General features: G+C 36.1%; 1 protein-coding gene across 7 annotated transcripts; it reads left to right on the top strand.

The window, feature by feature from the left end:
- Positions 1-3,729: 3,729 nt before the first annotated feature.
- Positions 3,730-20,179, top strand: LOC126831663 (vitellogenin receptor). Of its 7 annotated transcripts, XM_056103311.1 has the most exons (18): positions 3,730-3,887; positions 7,141-7,413; positions 8,225-8,470; positions 9,075-9,246; positions 9,581-9,717; positions 10,248-10,398; positions 11,004-11,113; positions 11,382-11,498; positions 13,106-13,372; positions 13,650-13,952; positions 14,617-14,895; positions 15,175-15,261; positions 15,541-15,627; positions 15,907-15,993; positions 17,005-17,109; positions 17,954-17,975; positions 18,481-18,497; positions 19,030-20,179. In XM_056103311.1, the coding sequence occupies exons 1-18, from the start codon at positions 3,836-3,838 to the stop codon at positions 19,140-19,142; spliced, it is 2,625 nt and encodes an 874-aa protein (XP_055959286.1). In that variant the 5' UTR covers positions 3,730-3,835; the 3' UTR covers positions 19,143-20,179. The 7 variants fall into 7 exon arrangements, with proteins under 7 accessions (XP_055959286.1, XP_055959287.1, XP_050418235.1 ...); XM_056103312.1 differs by lacking the exon at positions 15,175-15,261; XM_050562278.1 differs by lacking the exon at positions 15,907-15,993.
- The last annotated feature ends 2,830 nt before the right edge of the window (positions 20,180-23,009 follow it).

Raw genomic sequence — 23,009 nt, 5'->3', positions numbered from 1 at the left:
TTGAACTAGGCTTTAATACAATTTATAGGTCTGAACCACCCAAGATATTTTAGAGAAAACAAAGTGGTTGATCCTCTTTGAAAGTCTCTTTATCCATATCATATATGCACAGCATATATCTGTGACTCCTGAAAAAAAATAGCGAGCAGCCAGTTTTCAGGTTTTATTTGTAAAAATCACTTATTATTCTGTTTCTATTTGTTGGATGGGGTGAATGGGTGGGGGGACTTTATGAGTGCTTGGCAGACCCACTCAAAGTAAGCAGATGTCGGTATTCTCGATAGTCCACAAATTACCATTGAGACACCCATAACCAACTATCCCGCGCCCGCCACTGCACGCCATTAGATTTCTGTATAAAATACCCTTTCATGGAATAATACATGGCCAGAATTACCTAAAGGACTAGCCACACGTATTCGGAGTCAGACAAAACCAGCCGGAATGAAGAATTCTCAAAATTCTGGAGGGAATTTCAAATTTACCAAAATTCTTACAGCTTAGTAAGAATGCCTTTCGAATACTCAGAATGCGCTTCGAACCTGCCTTGAATGATTCTTGTACATTGCGGGTGTAGCTAGCTCTCGAATGGCGCTCAGATATAGTTTGAACACAGTAGGAATATTTAAAATGCTGTTAGAATGTTGTCAGAATATTTAGAATGCACCCCGAATGCCGTACGAGTGTGCTTAGATTGCTGCCCGAAGTCTGGTTGCAAGGTGCCCCGGATGCTATACGAATTCACCGGAATGCAGTCAGCACGCTCCCAGAATAACCACCGAATATGGTTCAAATGTTAAAGGATTCAAACAGAATACGGCTCGAAATTTAGAACGTAACACGAATAGATTCCAACAGCAATCGAGATGCTTTCGAGGTGCTTTTCGGCCAATTCGGCTCATTCTCATTGAATCTTCTTCGAGTGCGATCAGAATGTTTCGAATGCTGTTAGAATGCCGTAAGAACGTTACGAATGCAGTCAGAGTGCATTTAGGATACACCTCTAATGCCGTTCGATATGTCTCCACTATAAAACAGTTCTTCCAAATTTAAGTTCTCACTTTATCATGCAACGATACCTTTTGTACAGTTGTGGGTTTAAGCAGCAGGGTCGAATTAAAGAGGGGGGGGGGGTGACTGGATTGCAGTCAGGGGCCCTTTACAGGGCTATTACCAGACGTTGCCAGCAAAATAGTGTCATATGAATGGCTTGAGGATAATTTAACTTCTGGTCCCTCGTCCAGTCTATGACAAAAAAAGACAAATACCACCCACATTTGAGCAGCATCATTATAGATTGGATAGCCTGACCAACCTCGTGGGTTTTCTCCGGGTCCTCCAGTTTCCTCCCACTGTCAAAGACCCCTACGTGCAAGCGAATTATTGAAATAAAATTGAACCATATGTTAGTCTCGAAATGACATTGTTTGAGTCCAGTTGACAATGGAATCGCAGCCTGTAATGGTCCTTACAATGTTCGCGCTTACTCTCTTTGGTCAGTATTACGGTCGTCGTTCTGGAGAAATGCGAGATATATTTGCGTGATAAACGAGTTAAGTTGTGACGAAGACACTTGAATTGTTTTTGATCTAGTCTATTAAAGAGACACACCAACGCCCAGTGGTTCTGTTCAGTTTGAGACGAGCCGAGCGTCTTGACTAGCTATAACTTTGTGTCTAGATAAATCTTTTCAATTGCCCTGGCGTTTTGCCTTTTTTCGCTAAATGTTTCGTTATAATTTATCTCTTAGCAGAGATTACAAACTCTATCGAATAGTCACGTTTGTCACGCCACCCTTATAAACCGTTTTAGGTATTATTTCTAAATGGCTCAATAATGTCTTCTCAAACTGTCGGACAAGTTAAAGAGGCTATTTCGCCACCATTTGACGTTTGATTTGCATCCATACACGAATTTAATTCGGAGCTGTTATATGTGCACATTATTCCTTGTTTCAGGAAAATAAAATAGATGTTATTAATTTTTTTTTAATATTATCAAAATAACTCTCCAGGTATCGAACATCACAGCTGTGGTCGAACTGAAAAACGCCAGGGGACTCCCGCTGAGGCTTTACCCCAGGAAACGACCAGTGGTTGCTTACTTCGCTCGAAAAGACCCCCCCCCCCCCCAATGACAAACACACACACATAGATTTGATAAGACTGAATCCCCACCCATTTTAAATGCCAGATGTAATATAATCATGTCTTATTGCTTGTGTTGTGATGATGGAAATGTCATCTAATTGACATACTTTTATTTCGTTTATTATATATACATGTAAATATGAGCTGTAGTGTAGACATTACTTATTGCATAACGTCACGAAGAATAGGTGTCATACTACCACTACCACAATGAATATGATTTGAGGGTAATATAATGTCGGGATAAACATGCACACATGGACAGTGACAATTTCCCGCTAAACTTTAGTTTGTTTTATATTTTGTTTCCTATCTGGTAATATAGCTGTTGCATGTTATTGCTGCATTTTGAGTACCTCTTAATAATGTTTACAAACGGTATCCATTAGACGTGTTTATCAGGTTACTTAATGAAATTGTTTTGGTGGGCATTAATAAACCATATTCACATTTTGGTGTCTGATTTACATACTTAAACGGACTTTGTTACTGATACCCAGGGAAAACTACCCCTTTAAACATGTCGCGGTTATTTATTTACATAATACATGTAATATTGTAATATCGACACACCTATATCACACATGTTTTGTTACATTCTTTACAATACATGTAAATGGTTACCTGAAATATTAAGATAAGATAAATTTATTGCATAAAACCCCACACAAGGAGCAACATAATAGGGCTCGTGTGTGGTGTGGTGTGGTGTGGTGTGGTGAGAAGGGTGGGAGATATGGAATTACACAATGTTTTTTTTTCCTTTTGCTTTTGTTCTGTCTTCTTTCCTTTTAGGATGTTTGGAAATCTTGAATAGCTTTTTGTCGAGGATTTTGCATCACCGACGAACAATCTTTAATGAGGGCCACTATGTGTACTTGTAGTTAAGTGGAGGCTTAGATACGAGGACTGGTTGATAAGTTCTGAGTCTGAAACCATTACCCTGGGTACATGACTTGGTGATGGCTAATCGACGATTGACCACGCGACATATTGCTAGTGTTGTAGGCATCTCTTATGAGAGGATTGAGCTCATTATCGCCAACGAGTTAGGAATGACGAACGTTTCTGCAAGATGGGTGCCAAAGCTCCTGACTGCTGAAAAACATATCTTTCTGACCGGCACCCAGGCCTTGCAACATCGTTGGCAACTCTGTACAAGTTTTCATAGATAGTCTTAGAGCTTTGCAGCCAGTCCTCGTATTATATTAATCATGACGGGCGTGAAGAACTCTCGACAGACCATTCCAGATGAAACATAGGTGACGGGATATTGGTATAGTATTTTGTCCGATCTAAATTGGACTTTCGGCGACAAATAGTCATTGGTGTGCACAAACCTTAATTGCATTTTTTATCTCGCACCAGGTAAACTCGGACAAGGTATAGCATAAATAACATACAACATGCTTTTTTTACATAATGGAGGGTATTTTTTAAGCAGACGTTACTTTTCTTTCACTCTATTGAAATGCTAAACAAAATGCACATTCAACTATAACTAATCGTTTAGTAAGTAACATTTATGTTCATATTAATATATACGTGTATATATGATACAAATAAGTAAACCATTCAGGAAGTTTCAAATTGTATACCTAGATATCTCACGTGGTTAAAAAAAAAACTGACCAGCTAGGCGTGAAGATTTTAATGTAAATAGTCGCAGATATCGTAGCTTCAATATGATTAACATCTGGTTATTTCTACTAAATTATCTATTAGTTCTTGTTGTTGGTAAGTATATTTAATTTAGATAACATGCGCTATCGCTACCGATATCTCGTATCAACTGATATTGATTAAGGTGTGAAACGGGCAGTTAGACCCATCAATTTTTTTTAATGTTTTGCCATGGTGAGTTAAAAATAGAGATGGTTTATCGTATCGCTCTGTAAACATAAACCGCAGGTTTGTGGCTAACAAAAGATATTTGGGCTTTAATTTAGTTTAACTGTACGCAATATTCGTTGACAGGGGTACAGGCGAGCCTCGTGAATTTTTCGGCGGGGTCCGTTCGGGGAGCGATATATCGTACAATTTCGGCTTGAACTCATATAACTTGGTGGTGACAGATCGGAGTTTGGCATAATGAATTCAATTACTAACATCAAGTTATGTTGTGAGCTCAATACGAAACTTCGTAGTGCATGTTCCAGACCCAGGTGAAATTACCTCTTGCAGATAAGATGGAGCTTAATAAGTTAAAGATGCATTATGTAAGGGCTATATCTGCCTATTGCAGGTCTTTATTTTGGATTCAAATGTTATATAAACTATTAATTAGACATTTATTAAAGCGACAAGGCTATAATCAATTCTCTAGACCATTGGATGGCAAGGAGTAGGGTCCCCTGTCCAACCTCGTGGGTTTCCTCCGGGTCCTCCGGTTTCCTCCCACTGCTTAAGACCCCTGCGCATGCGAATTGTTGAAATAAAAATGAACCGTGTGTTAGTCCCGAAATGACCTAATTTGGACGTTAAACCCATCTCTCTCTCTCTCTCTCTCTCTCTCTCTCCCTCTCCCATTGGATGGCCGAGATTTAAATGAATTAGCACACTCGAGAGATTTAAAACATTATCGATAAAATTGATCTCGATTGGCAAGTAGACATATGCCGTTGCTACGATAATCAACAATCTACGATAAATCTTGTAAAAACTTCAAACACTGATACCTTCCCTCAGAATAAAGTCGACTAAGACTCCGATGCTCTGACCTGCAGGGTCACAAATTCCATAGATATGTTTCTGACAGTCCCACATGCCTCTGTATATATTTAAAGATCCCGATCTCGGGTGTTCTTTACATTCAAATGCACGAAATGAATCCATAGACAAACTACAATATGATTTTTAAAACATAAACTCCTGTTCGGCGCCACAACCTACAGTCTAGATGTTAATCATATTTTGTAATCAAGTCCATAAGTTTATTGATATGTCAAACAGATTTTAATCTCGATCAAATAGTATTTTACTTTTCAATTTTATGTATAACTTTGACTTGTTTCTCTAATGTTGTTTAGTAGCACAATGTGTATGTATGTAGAACTATAACCTATTATATATAATGTATATTTTCATCCATTGTATTATATTTATATAATATGTATGTGTTTGCTATTTTAACTATGTATATACACCCCTTTGCATTAATATTACGTATTATATATTATTTAGAGAGAGAAGGGTTTTACATAGACTAATCCCATTCAGACAACCCGAATAAAATTATTGTTTTTTATTTTTAAAATAACTAATTTATTTTCAATATCTTCATTTTTCATTATCGAATTCTGAACTACTATAGCAAGAACGTCCGACTCTTTATCTAAATCATACATAATACACCGGAAATTTGAAATTCGGAATAATTAACGGCAATATAGAAATAAAATCGGTTAGACTACTATAAGATCAAATGGTTTCACACTTGTATGTTAGATCTTAAGATCTCTGTCATAAATGAAAATGCCGTGATTCTAATCCCACTCGTGTACGTGACAACCGGATACGTTTTCGCGGCTGTCGAGTATATCTGTTAGGTTTACATTTTTATATGACCTGCGTTTGATTATTATACATACACAAACGTTCAGTGTCCTATAATAATTTAACAAATGGTTAACACATAATACTGTATTTTTACTTTATTCATCGTATCCTGTCAACTGCTGAAAGGAACAATCATGTATACATATCGGCCTTTGATCTAGTTAGAAAGGCATAATATAGACGTTCTATTGATATGCGTAAAATGATATTCTTTTTAAAAAAAAGCGCATTTGGACAAAAATATATTCAACTTCTTTCATTTCTATGAACAAATATCAAGCTCAAGATGACATCTAACCTAGTTTATGTTTTTTGATCGTTCATATTGGTATCTAAAAACTAATCTTTGGTTTTGTTATTATAAATTCAAATAAGAAAAATTGTTTTCGGCTTCAACTTTTTAATTTCGTAAGGCCTTTAAAAAATTATGTTTTTATGTTAAAATAACAGTCATCTCAGGGCCACCACAATTATGTTTTGATTAAATATTCCCTTTCGTGAACTAATGTAGTGATGGAATAAGCTTTACTTTGGCGCAGGTTAGTGGAAAACCTCGCCACCTCTAATTTTGTTCTCGTACTGCACTCCAATGGACGGAAAACCTACCACTAAGAAGCAAACATGATTTCTTTTTACCCAAGATATACGTCAGAATCCACCAAATGGCATTGATTTTTCAAAATTTTATGGGGGAGGGCTCCCTGACGCTCCCCATCCACCCCCCGCGCTTCATTAGATAGGGCTTACCTATATCCTTGGTTAGTCAGGCCATGACCATAAAGATTAGATGTTTGATTTAATTTACTGTTTTTCATTAAACATATGCAGGAGCTAAATCTGCCATTTGCATGTCTTTCTTTAGGCGCGCAATTTTATCTAAATTATTAATTAGATATTAATTAACTTATCCAGACCATAATCAACTCTCGATGTCATCGTTAGGCTGCGATATTTACTGGATTATAATCCGATCTGCTGCTCAACGCTCATTCATGATTAAATGGATAATCGAGACAATGATTTTTATCGTACCAACTTTAGTAATAATGATCAAGGCTAGGCCGAAAATTCAATCGATAAATTCTCGGTTCAGAGTGGATTAATTTGACTGAGATTTTCAGCAAATTCCCTTTACATTATCTAGTTTTTAACTATTATTGTGAGAACTGCTAGCTCTTTATCTAATCTCCAATAATGTATCTTTAAGTAAGTCTAATTTTTAGTCACAGACTGCAGGGTGGCCCATTTTACCCGCGGAACCCAAGGTTATAATCTTTGTGGCCTGAAAGGTAATCTACCACGGAATCAAATGCTGTCATTTTCTCACTAAAATGGTTAATAAATCTCACCTTCTTTGATATCGTGATATTACGTTCCTTTACTCTCCGATCACAAATCTGATCGATTAATTACACGTCTGTTGCCTTTCTAGGAACACCCCATATAGAGACGAACCCACCTATACTAGTAGAAGGTAACTCCGCTGCCATCACCTGTATAACCCAAGTTGGCGTTGTTAATACGCTAAGTTATAATGGTGGACCATTACCGGATTGTACTAGCGGTACTGCTGGATGTGATCTCTACATCGCTTCTAAAACTCATAATAGCCTGACTGTAAATATTACAAGTGTTTCCAGGCAAAGAGATGCAGGGACGTGGATATGTAACGGAAGCGATTTTAGCATTACACAGAATATCAAAGGTAAGAGTGACGTTGGAATTCTTTTATGTACACGCCAATGTGTACACCAGAGCCTGTGCTATTTTTGAAGGACTCTGCATGTGCACGGCCAATGTGTACACAGGAGCTTTTTTTTTTGTTCCATTTAAACAGCTGGACACTTTTCTTTGTTCGGATTTGACGAAAAATCGAGGTCCCGTGTATGCATTGGCATGTACGTAAAAGATCGCATGGCAGTTGGAATTCGATATAAGAACAGGCCATAGTGTCGCTGCCTGGGAAAATTTTCTCTCATAGCACACTGTATGACGTATGCCCGTCTTCATTAGCCCAGTTGGAGCAGAACAGTAGAACGTTAAATCCCATTTAATTTCAAGACATTTTCACCCGACCATACGACAATTTTACGCGACATTACGACATTTTTACGCGACATTACGGTACTACGTCATGTCGAGTTAAAATGTCGTGATGTCGGGTTGCCGCCTTAAGAAGGACAACATCACTACATGATGTCAATCATCCACCATAGGAATGTTATGTCCAATCCAGACAGATCCCCAAACAATTACACCATTCTAACTATGTATAGCATTGCGTATATTAGAAGAACCTGATAACCTTTATATATAATGTTACAAAATTATGAATGGAACAGACCAACCAAGCAAGAGACCGAAAATATTTGAATTTAAGTAGGGAATAAAACGTGTTTTGATACATTGTAATTAGAATTATTTATATAGATAGATATAAATATATTATATTTATATCTATATAAATATTGTATTGTTTGCAATGTAGAAAATATTTTCTCAAATGTTTATTTCAGTTGTTGCCAGAGGTGAATTTCTTATAAGTGCCGAGAGCCCGCGGTTTGCGATATTTAAAACAGACATGAGGACCAGAATTCACTCCATACTAAATATGATTCTAGGTGGCGCGCCAGGGGCTCTGTCCTACGATCCGACAACAAATCAAATATACTGGGGCGATAACCGCAATGATATTATAAGAACAGCTGATACTGAGGGGAATATGGCCGAGGTAGTGACAGGAACAGCGGGTACAAGTACAAGTAAGAATAATTAATTTATGCCCGCAGTCAAGAAACGGAAAGATTCACCCAAATGAGAATTACTATATGTTGTTTGTTTTCTCCCAAAACCTGAAATATTACGCTAAGGTTTCTTGTAAATGATCGCGTCCTGGTTTATCAAATTCTCCAGCCTTCACGTTAACCGCAATTGTGAGAGGTCTGTTACTTGTAATATTGGTGTATTAGATTTGTAACCGAGAAGACTATCAGAAATCAGAAAGGTATTGCTTTGGTAACAATTATACCGTGAGTGACGAAAACGTAATTAGGAACAGATCGCTTAAAATGTAGCAAGGGGCGTCTCTTAGCGCGGTCCCTAATCATATGTTACAATAATACTCAATTGGTTTCTACCTCTCTTCATCACTCTAGATATAAATCATATCATAGAAGTTATGCACATTAAACCCGCAGTTCAATAATGTTGTGATTCTATCTTCCGTCATTTCACCATATTACCAAATTCATCCATTTTGCCTAGTTGTTAATATTAATTATGCTTGATGTAGATTGGACAGGTTATTTACTATTTTCATGATGTATTTTAGTGTCTGTAGTTTGAACATGTTATTAATTATTTCAGCATCTACTATAGATGGTATGGCTGTAGATTATATAAATAGATTATTATACTATACAGATACAGGACCAGATACTATCAATGTTTTATCTTTAGATAATTACGATTATAGATTAACATTGATTGACACAGGATTAGATGAACCGAGAGGCATTGCTCTTCTACCTAACAGAGGGTAAATATCAGTAATACTGATGAATGTCCATATCAGTAACATTTCAGAAATAAATCATCAATACGCAAGACATCCAATAAATATTTTCCTGATTTAAAAACAGAACAATAGTGATCTTTAGTTTAAAATAATCAAAATTAAAACCGGAGGATTTATGCACCTTTGGAATATCTCTCAGGCGTCAACTAACGATCTTGAAAAAAAGGTAAGATGGCAGCACGAAATCAATAGACAGTAATGGAAATTTTAGATGACCATAACTTTTGTTAGGATTGATAGAAATGGATAATAATTACTGTTATGTTACAATTCACCCATCATTTTCTATTTACAGACAAATGTATTGGACTGATTGGGGAAGACACGCCAAAATAGAAGTTGCCGACATGGATGGCTCCAACAGACGTATATTTCTCTCGCTTGAAAATGGTACCTGGCCAAATGGGTTAACTATTGATAGCCAGCGAAACGGTAAACACAGACTTATTTATTACGTCGATTTTATTAGTATTCAAACGCGGAGTATTAGAGAGAAGGAATCTCCCAGTATTCAAAAGGATAGTTATCCAAATCCCTAAGACAGAAGTATGCCGTAATTATGGTTTTAAATGGAGGTTCAAAGTGACAGTGTACTGTTCTCTGTCGAAGACAGTAATACATCTGTTATTACCTCAAATTAGTTTAATATACAGCGAAATAATCGCGATTGATTTGGTAACTTTATAGTAAAGATGCATACTAGACTCAATATACACGGATTCCTTTGACGTCGTAATTCAGTGCCGCGGTTTGATTACGTACATGGTTTGGCTTTGATAATAAGCCAAGGGTATCTGGAATTAGATCGGTATAGATCTGTTTCTCTTTTGAGTCTAGCTCAAATAATTATTATGCACCAAACTTCCAGTTTTCTTTTCGGATAAGCTGCTGTCTGTGGATGATATCTTTGCTATGTAGGTTTATTTCCACGCTTTGCGTGGCTATCTGATTTATCTTTTAAGTTCTGTACTGGGTAAATGCGAAGTCTGATACCATAGAGTCGGTGAACTTAAATGGATCCAACAGGGAAATGTTGTTACAGAGAAATCGCACTCACTACTTCGCTATCGTTTTAATGGGAGATTATCTTTACTTCAATGACTGGTCCAGCCCGTGAGTAAATTGTTCAATATTCAAGAAGATAAAACACATATCTAGAGAGTCCACCAACTCTTACACTCTATGTCACTATTTATGTTTTACGAATTCGAGTGTCCTTAAGGATCTATAGTATGTCATGCTGGTGAAGGATTCAAACTTCGTATGGACCAATTTAAGATTAGAGGCCTGTGAACACATCAAAAATTTAGACTTAAATATTATTTAAATTAATGAGCGTTAAAATTATACCTACAAATTCGGCACACATAAAATTTGAAAAACAAACAACAATGCCCCCGAAAATTTTATTTCCCCCACGGATTGTAATACTCTAAACTGTGGCCTGTTTAGCTTAATGCCTAAACCCAGTACTGTGTCAGGGCCGGGGCCCATTTATCGTATATTATGAATAGCCACCGAGAGAAATGTAATCCGTTTAATCGAGTAAATTCATTGAGATTAAGAGATTCATATACCATAGACACATACAATGGTGATCATTGGGTGGAATATTGGAATGGTTAATAACACAAGACTGATTAGCTCGTTTTTTCTAAGGTATATTATTTGTGTAGGTATAATCATCAGCCTGAATCATCTCTGTACTTTTGATTTAGGTACATGAAACGCATGAAGAAGACAGGTGGGCCAAGGGAATATTTTGGTTCACCATTATTAATTCGATCATTGGGTCTGTATGCCTTTAATTCAAGTGAGATAGAGCAAGGTAAGAACAACCGAGTTTAACTCAGTTAGTGTTTAATAATACGTAAAACCACCATTCCTAGAATAGTATGCAAATGGGAAACATGGAATGAACATAAAGACTTTGCGTTCACAAGGATTCCATGGTACCTCACTGTTATTGACACAGACAATTAATGTTAAATGAACTGTCAGATATATCGAATGATTTGGCGCCTGATTGACATACTTAAATCCACTTTTATGTACGGTAACATGTGAAATAAATATACTAATTTTATTTCTTTCAGGTACCAGTGTTTGTAAGAATTCTAAATGTCAACAACTTTGTTTACCTAAACAGAATAGCATGTTTTCCTGTAACTGTAAAAATGGTTTTATTCTGCGTAATAACAATTGTGTAGAAGGTTAGACAATTTTAATGTCCAACATTTACTCCTAGATAAATTTGGCCATTTTATAAATATAGTAATATATAAAAGTACAACAGAAATGTGTGAACATGTTTGAACAGTTGTGTGAACTTATCAGACGAGATCTGGTAAGAGGTGTTCCAAAAGGTGTAACAGTATGAGTTACAGTGTCAAATACAATGTTTAGATAAGTCTCCCGGTGGTGAGCGACAGACTTCACCCGGGCATCCGTTTCAGGGTGCGGGGGGGGGGGGGGGTCATACAATTAAAGAGTGACATTTAAAAAAAAAATTTCCCTACCTTATTTAAACAGTATCAGTTACAATGTCAAATATACCGTTTAAATACGTCTCTCGGTGGTCGGCGGATTGCCCCCAGCATCGGTTCAGATTGTTTTGTTGTTTTTTTTAAAGATGGGTTCCCAGAAAAGTATTTATCGGGTGGTTATTTCCAATAAAAGTATGGTAATTTTGGTATATATGGAAAGTAGAGATATCCAATCATACTAGAAAAATACTGGATTCCCCGAAAAACACTCCTGGTGCATATACAGGACAAAAATGTAAGGGTTCCCCTAATCAACAGCCCGACGATTAGGAATTTCTGCACGCGTGATATCAAAGGGCACACGCGAACATTGAGCGCTTGATTTACAAAGTGGATAAACTTTATGAAGAGTTAGATGTTCAACACTTTCTGAGATAAAAATGACGGAAAAAGACGCGGGTAGTGGATAATCCTAGAATTTAATTAGGATTCGATATTTCTAATAAATAGTAAGCGATTAAAGACAACATCGTCTTATGTATGCAATGAATTCTCCTCTGACTTCTAAGAGAGGTAAGTCCCGTGACGTAAACATGATCTGGTTTGATCGAATTGTTATAGCAGGACATTCCTTCGCAATTACAATGTTTGAGAAGGATTTGAAGCAAAATTATGACAAATTAATTAGTTTGAATAAGTTTTTAGTCCATATATACCATTAAATCACCCAGTTTGTACGCGGGAACCCATCTTTAAATTACCTACTTTATTTAAATAAAAAGTTCACTTCATCGTTTTTTTTTTTATTTAAAACTAAAACTGTCTTTCTTTCACATATTTCGTCCGACTACCTCGCATTATTTAAGTCTTAGGGGCATATAATAAATTTAGGCCTTAGGGCGTACAATCAAGGGGGTGTTTGGGCCCGGGCAACACCAAACGTCCGATTCGCGCATTAATCACACAGGCTGGTACATATTCTAAATCACATAAGTTTATTTTTGATGGTGTTATTGATTCTTGTGACGTTGTTGCTGTTTCCTTTGCTGATGGGGTATTGTCCTTGTCCAACGAAGCTATGTAATCATTATGATTATGGAAAATATTATCCACAATTATTACAGAGGGTGTACGACATGTTGTTCCCTACAAAAAACTTTAAGTAACTCAATTTAATTGCCGGTGGTTCTCATAGTATATATGCCATGTTGTAAATATATATCTTATATTGTTTCGTAATCACCCGAAGACATTTCATAATCAGGGTAATTATTAGACTAATAGACATAAAAATCACTGAATGTAATTTAATAAATTAAGATCTTTTATTTCAGACAAATCCAAGAATACACTGAAGACTTCCGAAAATCCACTTTTTGTAATAAAGGGCAGAGACCTGGATATAGTGTGTGACTTTAATATAAGTTCTAAAATGCCTACAAGTGGTTACACGTGGACAAAGAAAGGGAAAGTAGTGACTGGTCAAACTGGAAAGGTGTTTAGTATAAAGTCAATTCAGATGTCTGATAACGGAACTTATACATGCTCTGCTAGGACAGACACTGGCACAAGAAACAATTCAGCCAATATAAATGTAGTTTGTAAGTGATATTCCTATTCGTTTAGGCAATTCCATACATACAAACAATGGTCAACGGTTTCAGTGTAAATGTAGAAATACAGTGGGAATTAATTACCATTAATGATATTAACGCCTGCTTCCACCAAAGGCGATATCGCAGTAAATAAAAGAGATATATTGTAATAGCAAGACATTTTCTATTCTATGAATAATCATAGGTAGAAACAAAGTATGCGTGTAATAATTATATTATCTACAGGATAAAAAAAAATCTCACACCTTTTTTTTTTTTATAGATCCCCCGATTGTGTCTTTACCATCTAGTATCAAAGTGATAGAGCGTGAGACGTTGTCCATACTGTGTAACGCTACAGCTAACCCATCTGTACTCGATTTTAAATGGTCTGGGCCCTCTGACTTGGACCTATCGAGATACTATTACCAATTGGCGTCAAATAGCACTTTGATTGTACCATACGTACGAAGAACCATGTCTGGAGAATACACTTGTATTGTTGCCAACACGATCGTCGTCTCCACAGCTCTAGTGAAACCAATCACTACAAGAAAATACAATAAAACCTACGTCGACGTCTTATGTAAGTTTGTTTACTGACGGAAAACCATATTCAAGAATTTCAGCCAATTGTCCCTTTTGCTGGATTGTAATTGATAATCTTATATGAATATGGCATAAATATCAAGCACTCCAAAATCCCGGAGACCTTTAACACTATATTTTAAAACACAAATCGAGGTGTATTCGTATCCGTTATTTTTAAATCGATTGGACGGTAGATTTTAAGTGCAGGAGGACAACACGAATTTGTTAGATGTTGTGTGTAAACCCATCAAACTACAGGTTCTAGAAAGGGTAGGAATACTCTGCCGATGCAAACAGCTTTGCCATAACGTCGAGACCATACTATGATTTAAATACTATGTTAAATCATTTTGTGATAGGTTTCATTCCATCTGCTCTTTCTGATATAAGTTTTTATTGTTTTCTACAACAATATTCTTTGACTGACATTCAGAAATTGTGACATAATCAAATAACACAGTTTTATGGAATAACAATTACTATGGTTTATTACACAGCGACGTTTCAACAAGATTTCACAAGTCCAGTAAAATAAACCGTAGTAATTGTTATTCTGTGCTATTTGATTTCTATATTAATGCTGTCATTTCACAAAAGCGGTAAGTACTGGCTTTTGGTTTCTATTTATACCAGCATTCACTTGCTTTCTTTTTAAATAGATGGTCCAACTGCTTCTATATCACAAAAAACAATTGCACTTGGGGAAAAATCCAATCTTAAAATAGACTGCCCAGTCGATTCTAACCCTGCGCCATCGACCTATCAGTGGTATGATATTGCTGGAAAGAAAATTAATTCTTCTACTAAGGAACTGATGATAAATGGCGTTACTAACGGTGCTACTTTTACGTGTGTTGCTACCATCAGATTGGAGCCAACTAGCGGACAGACCAGGATTATTACCCACAATGTAACGGTCACTGTCATTCCTAAAAAAGGTGAGTTCAAATTTTGAAAAGTAATATAATGGTATAACTGGATATACCGCGTCAAGAGTAAGAGAACGAACTCTTACGATCAGTTTTAGATTCATTTTCTTGATTGGTATGATGAAATAGATCAGTAGGCACAGGCATCCTTTAATAAGACTACAAAATGAATCCACCTTTTTATATGCCCACATTTCACCTTGGGTGTATATTATGCGACCAACCTGCCCGTCGGTCCGGCCGTTAATAATTGGCTTGTGGACGCTATGGAAGCTACATTATTTTAAGGAGTTGCTACCATCAGATTGGAGCCAACTAGCGGACAGACCAGGATTATTACCCACAATGTAACGGTCACTGTCATTCCTAAAAAAGGTGAGTTCAAATTTTGAAAAGTAATATAATGGTATAACTGGATATACCGCGTCAAGAGTAAGAGAACGAACTCTTACGATCAGTTTTAGATTCATTTTCTTGATTGGTATGATGAAATAGATCAGTAGGCACAGGCATCCTTTAATAAGACTACAAAATGAATCCACCTTTTTATATGCCCACATTTCACCTTGGGTGTATATTATGCGACCAACCTGCCCGTCGGTCCGGCCATTAATAATTGGCTTGTGGACGCTATAGAAGCTACATTATTTTAAGGAGTTACTACCATCAGATTGGAGCCAACTACCGGACAGACCAGGATTATTACCCACAATGTAACGGTCACTGACATTCCTAAAAAAGGTGAGTTCAAATTTTGAAAAGTAATATAATGGTATAACTGGATATACCGCGTCAAGAGTAAGAGAACGAACTCTTACGATCAGTTTTAGATTCATTTTCTTGATTGGTATGATGAAATAGATCAGTAGGCACAGGCATCCTTTAATAAGACTACAAAATGAATCCACCTTTTTATATGCCCACATTTCACCTTGGGTGTATATTATGCGACCAACCTGCCCGTCGGTCAGGCCGTTAATAATTGGCTTGTGGACGCTATGGAAGCTACATTATTTTAAGGAGTTGCTACCATCAGATTGGAGCCAACTAGCGGACAGACCAGGATTATTACCCACAATGTAACGGTCACTGTCATTCCTAAAAAAGGTGAGTTCAAATTTTGAAAAGTAATATAATGGTATAACTGGATATACCGCGTCAAGAGTAAGAGAACGAACTCTTACGATCAGTTTTAGATTCATTTTCTTGATTGGTATGATGAAATAGATCAGTAGGCACAGGCATCCTTTAATAAGACTACAAAATGAATCCACCTTTTTATATGCCCACATTTCACCTTGGGTGTATATTATGCGACCAACCTGCCCGTCGGTCCGGCCGTTAATAATTGGCTTGTGGACGCTATAGAAGCTACATTATTTTAAGGAGTTTTGCCCTCTTTCCCGAAAACCTTGTGAATGTGATAGAGGCTGTAGTGTTTTCAAAATTTGGTGAAGCATTGTAGCCATGAGAGGATGAACCCAACCGATGTTCAGCGTACGGCGACTTTCTGCCCCGGAGTTATCCCCCGCCCATTTTGAACGAGATAGAGACTATAGATTTTATCGGATTCTTTTCAAGTGTGGTGTAACGGATTGTGGTCATGAAAAGACTAACCCTATTGGCACTCAGCTTTCTGCGATCTTCCGTACCAGAGTTTTTCAGAAAACCTTTGTGGATGCAATAAAGGCTATGTTTTATAACAGAATTTTTTCAAATTTGTCAACAAATGGATTGTGGACGCGATAGACTACCGTGTAAACAGATAACCAAACCGTATTACTTGATTTTTAAAATTACAAAACTGGTTTCTATAGCGCTTATGATAAAATATATGTGGTTCAAATGGCATAATTATTACCTGTAGACATGTACGTGTATTTTCTTTTATACGGTCTATGCATGAACACAGGTTAAGCAATTTGTTCAGAATATTCTATTTTAGATGTAAGATGAGTTTGAAAATTTAAGTAATTCCCAAATTGAATAAAAACAAACCACAGTTATCAACATGTGGCAGAACAACCTCGTATCACTTATTACAGTTTTATTTGTGTGTTATTACTTATTTGAATGGAACGATAAAGATTTGTAATACACAATTTTTGTTAATTTTAGTAACATATACAGGGACGATTATTGCTGTGGTTATTACATTAATAATAATAATTATCATCGGTGTTATTGTGATCGTTTTGCGCTACAGAAGAGGCGTTTTCAGAGGTAAGTTAAAATTATATTTCATCAATATGACAACATTAGCTTACTAAATTGTTGTTGGTTGAACTTAATATACACGGACTCATGTCACTCTTTGGTACTTTGTACACTGTTTCTATGTTTTATCGAACAGTCAGGTATCGTCATCTATTAGACTTCACTATGTTTTATGAGTTCCGTTTGGTCTAGTTGTCTATAAACTCTATATAAAGTTTTCCCCTAATATCTGCAGGTAGTAGCCTATGATATTTCGTGAAAAGAGTTCACGTATCTGACACATTCTGTGCAATATTCAGGTGAATTTTCCGATACACAAATGTGAAGATCAAATTTATGAAGCCTTTATTTTCAGTACAACAGTTAATATGTAATTTATCTGTAATATTTTAGTAAAAACGATATTACATCACCCACTTTCGTAGATTGTATAGCGGTTTGCTGAGAATAAGACCCCATTTCGCGAAGAGTATACAGTCCTAAATCTTAATCTGGGGCTAAGTACGAGGGACGCAATGACGAGCTTTGCGTCATGGTTTTGAGTTTTTGCGCCCTTTTGAGTTTTTGCCCTCCGCCCCTCGGAAATGGCAAAAAATCACGCGGTTTCAATGCGGTTTTCAACGTATTTTTTTTCTTTTTGTGGGGGCGGGAGGGAGGCGTGATCTTGTTCCTCATGCAAAACCATTGGTCACCACGCCCCTGATGCTGGAATGCCGATGTTTAGCTGATATTCAAGCACCCTCCTCCTTCCGCTGTATCACGTGTCTAGGGGACTGGATATGTGCACTTCCTGATTTGTGTTTACATTCAAGCAATTAAAATACACGTACATTTATTTCTTAATTCACAGGTGTAACCATACCATTTCGTAGGTAAATATACTTTATACTTATCAATTTTTATTGGAATAGGTTATTCGTAAAAACAGTGTTCAGGTTTAAGAGTTTAGGGCAACTTTTTACTGGGACACTCTATATAATAAACACGCACAGGGGATAGGGTTAGGGCGTTTGCTCAGTTTAGTTCAATAATTATTATTTTTACAATGCATCACCAATGCTTAAAAAGTATTTATGAGGTAATTGTAATTACTATATTAACGAGGTAGTACCGTGGTTAGGAATAACTGAACTTATTCTTATTTTAAGAGTTGAATTATTTTTTTGAATTGTTTAATTATTTGTATTTCTTTACCTATCCGGTAACACAAAGCTATAAATTTAACAACATAGTTTTAATCTTTAAGAAAAACATCTCCACGTTAACACGTGTTATACACAGTATAATTTTAATTAAAAACATATTTAATAATACATCTACTATCCAATTTACCTGTTATTAATATAACAATTAATCATATTATTATTATTATTATAGATTCGGAAAAAACACAGGTGAGTTAGCAATATGTAAATAATATACAAGTGACTATTGGTTTGTGTTTTATTGTTTGTGAAATCTATGCGATTATTTCTTTTAAAACATTTTAAAAATGCTTTTTTTTAAAGAAGTGTCTTTAAACCAGGGGCAAAACGTAGATGCAGTGCTATGGCGAAAAATTTCGAATTACAACTACCGAGGGCTCTTTTACGCTGCACGTCAACGGGTACGCGTGACCTCTGTATTTGTCCCATCCGAACGATAAGACACTGTCTAATGCCAGGAAATCAAATATTATACCACTGTTCTGTGTTTTCCGCTATCGGAATATAATAACTGCAATTATTGTCCTGTTGAAAACGAAACGCAGAAGAAACTCTCGTAAAATGTATTGTTTTTTCATTTTTTTTTGTGACCATCTGGTATTTTGGATATTTCCTCTAAGTGATTATTACATAATTAAATTCATCTTTAAATAATCAGACCCATGCATATATGTATATTGTGGAACATCGTCGATTTCAATGCATTCCGTATGTTTTACAGACAATTCACCATTTGCCAACGCCGAAGAGAGAAACACAAAGAACGAGGCCGAGAACAGGACAGAGGATCCTTATATAAACCTCGGTCAACCGTCAGAACCATCCCATATATAAGCAAACCATGAACTTTCCAGAAACATGTAAATTTAAAAATAAACCAGTAATCTGGATCATGTTAACCCCAGTAACCATAATATACATATATAACATTTATTCATGGCTTTAATATGGCTATATACAATATACGACAGATACATCTTTATTACAAGATGTCCGATTTCTTACATCAAAGGGACGCCAACCTTCCGTAGTTTTAGATTTTGTAATAGACGGCATACGGAATATACGTGTAGGCAAACCTTTATATAGTGGATATATATAATTTGTACAGTAAATATATATAATTGTTAGGCAAATGTGAATACTACTTTCTTTAAATATAGTATTACACCAGGAGAAGCATGTATCTGTACTGGGAAATCTTGTGACATGGGTTTCCTTATCAATATCATTATATTTGGTAAATAATTTTAATATTTTACCAGAATCGCTTCTCCAACACCAATAAATAATTACATTAGTTTGCAAATTAAATACTGGTATTATAATTCACGTATTTTATGGATGTATTTGTTTGCAAGTTAAATGCTGGTAATTAAAAATAATCATTTATTCCGGTGTTTTTGGGCCCCCGAAAAGTGAGATAGGCGACCGGGATTTGTTTTTTTTAATTGTCACTTACTTTGTATTCTGGTCTTTACATCAGAATTACCGAAACGAAGAAATACTATGAGCTGATGGTCCTACTAATCACCGACAAGAGCGTTTTCTACTAGCGCCCAAAGTATTGCAAACAAGTGATCAATAAGGAAAGATTTGTTATAGATAATATGTATATTCGGCACAGCACACCTAAATTATAAATGTCACTAGTAGGACCCTGTGCTGATAATTTGAGAAAGTGTCTATTTTAAATACCATTTAAAGACTTGCCTTTTATTCACTTACATATTTAACTTATTAAATATTCGCTTATCTTTCTTGCTTTATTTTTTTTTGTATATTATAATAATAATGGTCATTGATTTTTTTTTATTTGTTGTTTTGTTTAATTCAGACATAGTTTTCTATAAAGTATTTATTTTTGTTAATTGTTTGTTTTTTTTTTTGACATTTTTCATTCTCTTGTTATTTAGAACATGGGAGCTATCTATATCTTTACCAGGGGGTGGTGCACTGTCATTGTGCACAGCTTTCCGGGTTATGGCCATCATCTAGGGACGCTGGTGGACAGAGAAGGCATTTTACACAAACAGGTTATAAAACGTCAATTTTTCAGCGATTGTCACAAAATTTAACAGGCTGGTTGAAATCCAATATGTAGACAGCAATTCCTTGATTTACATATGCGCCTGAAAATATGTTTGGGATTATTGGAGGAACATTGTGATTTCTTTACTAAGATATTAATATGTGACTATTAATACCACTGTATGGACCTTATGACCGAGAAAAATATTTGTTTTCCATGACAGATAGATACGTTGCTTCACTCCAAATTTAAAAAGATATGTTAAAATCTGCGGCTTTCTATCGCATTCAGGACGTTTTTCATGGCTAAGTCTGAAACGAAAGGACGCTGAAACGCTGATTATAAATAGGATTCGTCCTCCCATGACTTCAATGCTTCAACCCAATTAGAACAAAAAAATCTGTTAAAACAATGACATCTATGGCATTTTGGGAAAGGGAGTATAACTCTGGGACGGAAAGTTTGATGCGTACAAAAATAAGACGCAGCTGAGGTCTATTAAGCCTTAACATATACGTGAACGGGTAGATTTGTTGTGATCTATATCGAGGGAATCTTGTTCACCAAGGTTCTACTATAATACGTATAGGTTGTTGGTCGGTTACTTACTCGCTTGGCTGTTTCGTTCTCAATTATCCTAAAAGTATATTAGTCTCTAAATCAGAGAGGAGTGTCATCCGAATAGAACAAAGAGTGTGAATTATAGAGGGCATTTCGCTTACCAGCATAACCTATAATCCATGGAGTTACGGTCTGATAAGTGCTTCGGATATACAAATATATTTGAAGCTCCATCAAAATGGGATAAAAATTGTGACCTGTTGGGTGTAAAGACGTCCAGAAACACGGACTGACAGGAACGACATCATACTACGTGCACACAAAAGGGTGCGCGCATACTAAAACTTGTGATTTTCGTACAATCAGGGGCAATAACCCAGGAAGTTAGGGTTCTACATGTGCCAAAATCGAACTCGGATTTAAAAATTGTGACCTAGAGAGTGTCCGCAAAAAACATGAACACATAAAAATGTGGGCGCATAAAAATCCTCATAGAAAGCACAATAGGTTCCCATAGGAACACCAAAAACTTCAAATATTCAACTATCCAAAAGCCTATCGAGTGTCCTTCGTACGGTCATGTCACTCCAAAAATCGCCCTCTTTTGAATTTATTCGTGAGGGTATCCAATTTAATGATTTAATAGTTATTTTTTAATTACAATGCCCGCGTTTATGTTCACAATTTTCATTTAATTGTTATGTGTGCTACGGGCCATTTCAACATACCTAAGTACCATCTGAACTACCACAAGAAGGGATACAAATCTGTTGGTCAACTATCCATGGACAAATTTACTAATACAACTTTATTTTCAGAAAATTATTTTAGAATTACAAACCTTTTAAGTCGGCTGACAACTGTTCACCAAATAAGGACACTTATAACAAATAGTCGGATACATAAGCAAATCTAAACTCATGACAAAAAAACCCCTGAGAGTTAAAAGTATTGGTTTGAATTTAAAATACAGTAATTACCTTTGGAAAGGTGGTCCGATCACGAGAACAATTAGTCTCCTCTACTTTCCAAAGAAAGTGTGGCACACGGCTCTAAAGAGGCATTGTGTCCCAGTAATTGTAACCAATATAGGCCAAACAAGTAACAAAAAGTAAATTAAAGGATAGCTTTTTTTATTAATTCGTTTCAAACCTTAAAAATCTATCCTGCTTTACAACCCTGAAGGCATGTGGCGTCGACAGAGGAAGTGCTGCAGGATCTGGCATCACAGGTAACGTCAACAATTCCTTGACTAATTATGTCCAAATTTACCGAAAAAAAGAAGTGCGTCTCGCTATCTGTGTATTTTGTAATATGTGTTCCTCCATCTACTTCACACCTGGCAAAAATAAATATTAATTATTCTTTCATAATAATCAGCAACTCTCCCCAAGTAAAACTCCTTTTGTTTGAAGTGCTATCAGATACCTAAAGGGTAGGCATTCTCACTTACTTTAAGTTGACCAAATATGCCAGAATTTGTTGGTTTCTTAGCAAATTGTTAGATAATTACAAACGATATAAATAAATAAGTGACATAATATGTCCCCTGTACATTAATACATATTTATACTCAATTGCTTTAAGGCAGCCGAGCCGGACCACTCATCACCTTTTTCATGGGTAATTAACGGACATCGAAATGGTTTACAAAAATAAAATTAGTTCCCTTACCCATTTCGTATCAGTATCAAAGAATGACTTTTATCGGCATCATTGGCGTAACAATTGTCTACTACCATTCTAAATCCAGCCAATGACGGACGTTGTACTTGTACATAGACATTGTCGCCAACTTTCGTTTCTGAGGCGATATTTTGTATTTTGGTTTGATAAAGGGCATCGCCATACAAATTGATGGTTGCTATCACTTGAGAAGAGTTTGTTGCGATTGCCTCAATCGTCTGATTAGGTTTCACAAGGCATTCAAGATCTACAAACCACCGAAAGTGTTCTCCAAACATATTTGGAAAACGATTAATATACACTAAATAGTTGGTAAACAACAACGTTTGATTATCAATCTGAAAAAGTAACAACTTGTAATATTTTAAGATGGTATAAATATCTGGACTGTGAGATTATGACCCACAACTCCAAGAATACAT

Source organism: Patella vulgata, chromosome 9 (assembly GCF_932274485.2).
Source record: "Patella vulgata chromosome 9, xgPatVulg1.2, whole genome shotgun sequence".
In the NCBI taxonomy this organism is placed as follows: Eukaryota; Metazoa; Mollusca; class Gastropoda; family Patellidae; genus Patella; species Patella vulgata.
Note: the sequence above shows the minus strand (reverse complement) of the source record. Positions and strands in the feature narration are given on the sequence as shown.

Bases quoted from the DNA above. Each gene is read 5' to 3' on its own strand.
- LOC126831663 (XM_056103311.1), top strand. From the start codon at position 3,836: ATGATTAACATCTGGTTATTTCTACTAAATTATCTATTAGTTCTTGTT. The intron at 13,373-13,649 runs GTAAGTGATATT...TTTTTTTTATAG, and splicing joins AGCCAATATAAATGTAGTTT to ATCCCCCGATTGTGTCTTTA. The intron at 14,896-15,174 runs GTGAGTTCAAAT...CATTATTTTAAG, and splicing joins CACTGTCATTCCTAAAAAAG to GAGTTGCTACCATCAGATTG.